The sequence below is a fragment of the Buceros rhinoceros genome, unplaced genomic scaffold, assembly GCF_000710305.1.
Source record: "Buceros rhinoceros silvestris isolate BGI_N320 unplaced genomic scaffold, ASM71030v1 scaffold26318, whole genome shotgun sequence".
Taxonomy (NCBI): Eukaryota; Metazoa; Chordata; class Aves; order Bucerotiformes; family Bucerotidae; genus Buceros; species Buceros rhinoceros.
Genome location: NW_010428981.1, coordinates 38,604 through 46,666, shown reverse-complemented (window position 1 = coordinate 46,666; position 8,063 = coordinate 38,604). Strand labels below are relative to the sequence as shown.

The 8,063-nt window shown below is 44.4% G+C and overlaps 1 protein-coding gene across 5 annotated transcripts in view; it reads right to left on the bottom strand.

The window, feature by feature from the left end:
- Positions 1–857: 857 nt before the first annotated feature.
- The window catches only part of DEPDC5 (DEP domain containing 5), a 44,721-nt gene continuing 37,515 nt past the window's right edge, over positions 858–8,063 (bottom strand). For all 5 annotated transcript variants that reach the window (XM_010142492.1, XM_010142493.1, XM_010142494.1 and 2 more), the window contains 5 exons: positions 5,892–6,061; positions 4,785–4,956; positions 3,624–3,684; positions 2,524–2,606; positions 858–1,641 (listed from right to left, as the gene is read on the bottom strand). In XM_010142492.1, coding sequence (XP_010140794.1) covers positions 1,346–1,641; positions 2,524–2,606; positions 3,624–3,684; positions 4,785–4,956; positions 5,892–6,061 — 782 coding nt within the window. In that variant the 3' untranslated portion in view covers positions 858–1,345. The remainder of the gene's footprint in view (positions 1,642–2,523; positions 2,607–3,623; positions 3,685–4,784; positions 4,957–5,891; positions 6,062–8,063) is intronic.

Here is an 8,063-nt window from a genome sequence, read left to right as displayed (position 1 = left end):
GGGCTGCCCCTGCACGCCGCCCCCGCTAAGATGCTTCGACAAAGCAACCGCTGCGCGCACAGCTTCCTGCACCGCAAATCGCGCGGAACAGACGGCAGCGAGTCGCTTTCGTGGCCCAGAGTATTTTTAAGATGTTAATGGAGACCAGACACGCGCTGGTAACGCCGCCACGCTCAGATGAACGGAATTAAGAGGCCTGCAGCTCAAACCCACCTTTTCTAGGTGGGTTCTATGCAACAACTGATGAGTCATCTGGACTCATTTTAGGGGATAAATCTGAAGCACCTACGATTTTCCTTGAATCAGGTCTGCACACTGCGATCGTGTCAGCCCTCTGCTGACTTCGTTTTTTCGAGGACAGACAACAATAGTAACAATCTCGATCTCCCAGCAGCAGTCAGAACCTGCCCTGAATCAGCACTTTAACTAGCTCATGCCAAGTCCATGCACCACATGCGAGCTTTCTCTGCAAAGACAAAGACTACATACTTGAGCACAGGCACCCCTGCTTTGCTGCTTGCGGGCATATCCTAAAAACCCTCTTTGTTCCTCCCATCAGCAGCATCTTGCATTCAGTTGCCCTTGATTTCTCCTTAGGCTTGGATGCTGGCCCTGCAGAACAGCAACTGGCTCCTTGCTCTTGCCGCATGACACATGTTCTAGATCCAGAGCTGGAGACAGAAGGTCCTGGATGCGTAAAGGACAAAGCCCCACCACTGAAATTTAAGCATTTCATTATCATGCTGGACATACAAAGCCAAAGGTATTTCCTTTCGGCAATCAGTCTCCTGTACTCCCGGATTCTGTATTGCTGTCTGGAGTTACAACAAAACATCAGATCATTTGATTTTCTGCATTTTTACTTATTTACATGTATGAAATTTAACAAGTGTGTCTTACATTTTATCTCACATATTCACACAATCAGGCACAGCTCAAAGGGGAAGAGGCAGGCTGCTGTCAGGCACACCAGATGCAAACGGCACATCATTTCCAGTGACAGTAAGCTGATACCATCACACTGTGCTGTATCTAACTGCCCCTGGAAACCATCGGCACTCTCCCTTCCTTACCTCTGCTCCAGCTGAAGTTTTGGCCATCAAGGACTGTAGCTACTTGAAACCAAGCTGAGGTCAGGTGACAGACAGTGGCAAGCCAAGTGCTCTGATTCTTTTTCCAAGGGCTTAATCAAATTCTGTTGAATATCAACAGCAATATTGATTAGGTCCTCTTGGAGCTTCCAGACAAATCCAACAGGGAGGCTTTTTTCCAGTCATACTCCACTTCTACTTCCTTGCCACAAGGTAAAGCTTCTAGCTGTCTCCCTAAGAGATACAACCCTTTTTCATGGAGCACTAGCATGCATCTTATCTAGACAATCAGTCCAGAACAAAACAAGCCGGCTATCTTTGTTCCAGCAGAAGTCTGTGAAATCTTTCAGCAACCGATCAGCAAACTTCTCGTCCCCGGTGGCACTGGATCGCCATGTTTTCGTCAGCATGGTGTTGTAGGCCCAGTTGTAGCCAATGCGCTCTTCACAAAACATGTTCTGGTTGGTGGAGCTCGTGGAGTTGCGCCGGCGTCGCTGCTGCCCACAAGAAAACTTCCTCTTGGAATATGGTAGCTGCAAAAACACTGTCCCTGGAGAAAACAGACAGGACATAAGTCGTAGGGACTTAGGTCTGTCTAAAACTGATAAGTGACACATTAAATTCTGAAAGGGAAACCAGACCGAGTTTCATTTAATTGCCTTTTAGCAAGGTAAAATGAGAAGCACTTTTCTTCCCTCACTTTTACATACTACTGCTTCCTGCAAATTACAACACTAGAGAGGACAGAGTCTGGCCTTTCTTCTGGCAGAAGGGAACGAAGCAAAGATGCAGGCTCCTATCCATCTTTCTAACTTGCCACCAGTTTCCATTCTCTCCTTCGATTTTCCAGAAGCTTTCCTCCTGTCATTGTCTCCATGTCTCAGCAGCTCCTCTGAAGACACCAGGTCATTTTACTGTAATATGCCATGCATGGAACTTGAAAGTGTTGATAGATCACCAACATTCATGAAGATTAATAATGAGAACAAGCGGATCCTAAATGCTTTATCTATCTCCCTCACAGTCTGTATGGGCAGAGATGCATCTACAACTGACCTTCAGCACGAGAACAGAGAACTGACTTGCTCCAACACCTTTCCCTCCTTCCAGCTTCTACATACGCATTTCTTTACACTGCACTTAGAATTAGACATGCTTTTTTTTTTTAATTTCTCCATCTCCTGGAAAGAAAAGTTTCAGAGACACTACAAAGCAAGATTTCAAATCTATCCCTCGATTACCAGCAACACTTTACTCTTTTCATACTGCCTCTCCACTTTTCTGGTTTATGCTGGCTGATACACCTACTTGTCACCTGACCACGGACATAATGAGCATCGACATCACTGACACAAAACACAATGCATGTAAAATGGTTCTTTTGTTTCTAATAGCCTCCTCCTTGTCCCAAAGCCTGCCAAATATTGCTCACCTGTGACATGGATATACTGGGGCTTGTTCTCAGCTGGGAAGTTGAATGCAGAGGCCGAGTACTTATCTTGCACAAATCCAAATCTGGAGAAACAAATACCAGGAGAATTAAAAAAAAGATAGAGAGCCACACCAACCAGGATTCCTTCAGCCCTAGTCAGGGACACCAGGGAAAATCTTCCAATATGACAAAGGCTCCCTTTTCTGATGGCCTGAAGGCAAAGGGAAAAGGGACGAAAACAGCTGAGCTCCTCCAAATATTCTCTGCCCCTGATCTCTGTCCTAACTCATGCCAGAAACAGGAGCACCAGCAGCTCAGTTTAGGAGGGCGCTGAGCAGTCTCTGACAACATGGGGCAGCTGCACACCAACAAGGGAAGAGCAATACTGAAGGCAGACATTCCTTGGGTATGTTTCAAGCTGTAACACTGTTTTTTCGTGATGGGCAGTATTCCACTGAGAGCTTGAAGCAGCTCACCTGACAGTTCTTTGCAGACTGTGGAATACTTATTCCTCTCTTGATTTCTAAGCTTATGAAAGCTTATTTCCAAGCTAGAGATCCATTAAAAAAAAAAAGCAGTCTGTGCCATGAAAAAGACTTTGGCAGCAATGCCACGAAACAAACTGACAGCTCAAGCAAACGGAGGGGTAAGGCTAGAAAGTATTCCAAGTTTCCAACAATTCCTTAAACTGAGCCCAACCTCCTACATACAGTTCACATCCCAGTCTCCTGCCTATTGTCAATCACTGGTTGTCATCCAGTTCAAGACTGTGTTAAGTACGCATGAAGGAAATAACTGTCCCTCTTCAGAGAGAAATCTGTTGACAGTCTATCTGGTGCTCAGAATGTCAGGGCACCTTCCAAAGGCAATGCCCTCCTTAGGAGGACAGTGCGATTTGCTAACGAATGACAGGCTGAAACTTGACCTACCTGCCCCTTGCATCCACAGAACCACCTCCAGGCATTCTAGTTACATGTTAGTCTAATAATGTGCAAGCAAACTTCAGAGAGGCAGGCGGTACCGAACCCAGGCGTCTCAGGTCTTTATCCAACATTATCCAGGGACATAGTAACCCTTCAGTCATTCCGTTCTGTACGTACCTGTGTGCTATTGCTTCCTGGAGGAGATGCATACGGTCCCAGTACGTTTCTGGTTCGAAGCCTGAAACAAACAAAAAGGTAAGAATTACTTAGTAAAGCAAATTTATTTCCTTCTTTTTCAAGAGTTCAGTTTTCCTCAGAAGACCTCTGTGCACTTTGTTTTTGTCGTCATTTCTTTTAGTCACTTTTTTCTGTCAGCTGTCCCTTGAATACCATCTTAGGAGAGACATGTCTTCTGCACCGCAGTAGTGGATTCATCCCTGGATTTGTGTCTCTTGAACTGAAGCAGAACAACATAATGGGGTGTGTGGGAGCGGGTAAGGAAGGAGAGTGGGCTGCTGTGTATCACCAGAGAGTGCTCTGAAAATACTTAGTTCAAAATCAGTCGGGCTATGGGGAGTTCAAAGTCAGTTGGGCAGCATATAGATTTGTCGCTGATCGGTTTACACTTACACCTGTACACTGGGTCAAAGGTTAATGAAAATAAAGAAAACTATAATCTTTACTATTTTAAAACAGAGCCTTTTGCTAACTGTCCTTTCTCACAATGCAGTTTTGCCTCTTTCTGCGTGGGGACAGTGTTCTCTGATCTTTGAGCTTCCACCTGAGACTTACTGCAGCAGCATCACTCAAAAGGGCGAGGTCACATTGCAGAAAAGGAGACTGCAGTTTCTAGCTCTTAATCGCATGTGCAAACACTCTCACCGTGAATGTAACCATGGCAACAACAAAAAAAAAGAGCATGGCAGTTGTGAAAACCTAATCTCACTGAGGGGGAGAATAAACAAATGCCGTATACAAATGCAGAGCAGATGCAGGCAGGGTTACCAGCACAACCGACTCTTCCAGTATAACATCGGGTCAAACAGAATGGCTTGATACAGGCTCTATAAGGGTACGCAACACTACAACAGCAAAGATCCCTGAGGAGCCACCTTTCCTGTGCTTTGGTGCTTCATACGCTGTTTCATGCCGATTAGCCCACCAGCACAGCTTTCGCCCAGCACCACCCTGCTGATGGTGGCTGCTGAAATGTAGAAACAGGCCCTTCATCCAGCTAATGCATGTCTGGTAAATGAGGTTCTTCATGTCAGCTGAATACCAGAAGGGACCTGCTTGTAGGAAAGTATACCAAGGTGTAAGACAAAGAACGTTTCTTACCATCAAACAAATGTTCGCTACCCTCCTTCAACAAGCAGCTAACATTGAGTGGGATGAACAACTGAGCTCGAAGTGGGTCTCCATATAAGTAACTGGGCAAAGCAAACGGGCCTTCCAAGACTGGAACTAGCAAGAAACCACAGGATGTGGCTTTCCGATGCCACCCCTGAACCTGAGAAAAAGAGACAAACAATGAATCATATCGCATATGTCAAACTGAAGAAAGGCACTTATGTGCATAGAAGCAACTCATCTCCCAAAAATAGATCAGCCATGCTCAATTCTCCACAGGCTCACCTTGCTTTGCACGGCAAGCACACCAGCATCCTTGTAAGCAAAGCAGTACAAGTGCGAGACATCAGGCTTTCCTTTTTGAAGTGCCACATCAATCATAAAGCACTTTAAAATGGGACATTTTTCAGGAACTGATTCAGCTTACTTATCATCCATCAGTGGCTAAGCACTGCCGCTTTACTGGAACACTGCAATAGATTTTAAATAAAAGCAAAACCTATCGCTGGCTAAGGTAAAACCTAGTGTTAAATAATTTGGAGTTTTACAGAAGCCAGAAAAGAGAAAACAAAAAAAAATTCCAAAAGTTAAAAAGTGGCACAAACCCACTGCATTTTCAATTCAAAATGTTTTCAGCAACTTAAAAAAGAAGCTAAAAAGCATTGCTGAACAGGAAGAACACACTGCCTGGCAAAGCCCTGTCATGAAAGCAGTTCCACTGAGATTTAAAGCTTTCACGTTTGGGGATAGAAGGAATACAACGTGAAACAGATTCTTTCTGAAAGACCCAGCTCAGGGCTTAAGATTTGCCTAAAGCAGACTTAGACTGATAACCTTGCCCTGTACTGATCTCCGCATCCTGTGCATGGAAACCCACCGCAAGCAGAACGCTATCCTGCAGACAGAATTCCTACAGATAACATGAGAAATGGCAACCAGATGCAGCAATGCTAACATCCACCAGGAAAACCACTTACGGAAGCAGGGCAGATCCACTGCCTCTCTCGGAATACTTCCCATGACAACGTCCCCTGTAGTCTAAGGGAGAGGCCAGACGTGCATTGCAGTGGCCACCCAGAACACAAGGACTCTTACCATCTCAAAAAGAACAGCTGCAGTCACTGCCATCCAGTGTAACTTGATTTCAAAGGCAGCATTCAGGGAGAAATTGCCATGGTAATAACAACTGCACCACTCCAATCGGTCTGTGCGGTTATTCACATCCACATCAAGCGTCACCGTCCGCTGCTCAGGCACTGTGGCAGCTACGCAGCCAAGGAACACGGGTATATTTAAAAGATGCATTTTAGAGAGGGTGGGAGACAGGTTGAAGAGAACAGAAGAAACAAGACAAGTTATTTTCAATTAATTTGTCCTCCCACTCCTACCCAAATATTTTTGGGCTAGTAGAATAGTCCCAGAATGCCATTCACCCAGATCACAAAAGACAAGAAACCTGCAGTATTACTCATATGGGGGGTCTGTACCACAGAACTACCTCCCCAAGCAGTCAAAAGACATCTCACCTGCAGAGACAGAACCAAGAGTAAAGCAGCTAATCAATAGCGACTGGCGCATAATTAAATATGGCTAGACAACATCAGCTCCTTCATACCCAAGACATTCCACACTGGCTTTAGTATTTCTATACACCCCACCAGAAATCACAACAGGGTGCTGTTACACAGGACAGGAGCATTCCAGGACTTTCCACAGCTAAAGGAGATTAGAAGTTAAACTTCTTGTTTCTTTAGCCCCATATCAATATTCCACATTACCGCACTGCTAAAACTGCACATCCAACACTTTTTCTAAAAGCATGAAAAGTCAGCCAAGACTCATGCAGCAGCATTCTGATCACTCCAACACCTTCTGTTGCTTTGCAGTAAGTACTGGGATAGTGCCCAAGATCCAGCTCCCTTTGTGCCCTACAGCCCAGCACCCTAGTGAAAGAAGATCTCAGATACCAGACAAAAGAGACAGAGAAGCACAAAAAGCGCAAGGACCTGCCTGGTGTCATATAGCAGACTGCGAGGCCAGGGATAGAACCCAGACCTCCCAACTCTGAGACCGAAGTCCCACTATGAACCACATTGTCACTTTCAACTTTTCTTTAGGCAAATACCTATTTAACATTTCTATAATGTTAAAAATTGATACCAAACTAAGGGCTGCAATACTACTATTGAAGAACCTTTGCCTTTTTCTTTACTGCACGCATGAGGGATGGATGTAATTTCTTGCTTATGTAGAAGAAGATCTGCACCCGTTTACATGGTCAGCTTTTAAGCGACCTTATCATTTAATGGCTTAATGGCATATTAAAAAAAATGGTTGAAGTTCTTCGTCAAAGTAGATTGAAGGTTCCCACTTTCACTTCTACTGCAAATTAGCTGAAGACAGTTTTCAAGGTTATAAGAATATCTTTGATATTGCTATTTCTGCAGCTTGGAAACAGAAAAAAACCCCAAAACCACACAGTAAAAGTGGGAGAATATCATCCAATCTTGTTTTGTAAATAAGATCCACTTTTGTCTTTGGGATATATATCATCCGCAGTGTCTGAGCTGGTCTGGTATTGTCAGACAGACCAATATCTTGTGATTTTCTTGCTCCTTTTCAGTGGAATATCACTGTGAATGCAATGCTCCTGGTTAGAAGGTTACAGTGCCAGTTTTGCAACTAAGTATGTTGGAAAACAACATCCCCAAAACTGTAAAGCAAAAGCAGCTCAGTCAGGTTGATGCTGGTCATTAGGTAAGAGATTAGTGAAAACACCACTGACCAGTGTGCCCAAACCAGCACGCTGTGAAGAATGAGCTCCCTGCTCCCTTAGACTGTTCCTTTTTCCTGATAATGCAGAGTCCCCATTCAGGCTGGAGTTTCTCTCTCCACCTTGTCTGCAGTTGTAATTCACAGCTAAAGCAACAGGAACACAGTCCAACCAGGTGAGCTCATCAAAAGGACCTTAAAAACTGATGGGAAATATCCACGAGTTTGAATTCAGAAGCTTCAAACTAAACCCAATAGAATAAACTCTGGCCTCCATAGATCTGATTTTAAGAAGACTCACCTGCTTCTCAATTGTCTTGTACCATAGAGTATTTAAATAACGATTTATTGGGTAAATCGGAGAGGAGCAGGCAGGTTATTCTCCAGTCACAGACCACTACATACATGACTACAATTGCTAGTGCATGCATTGCTATAAATCAAAAGGGACAAGATTAGGTATATCACAGGTCAGACTTCACTGGGAAGGGAAAG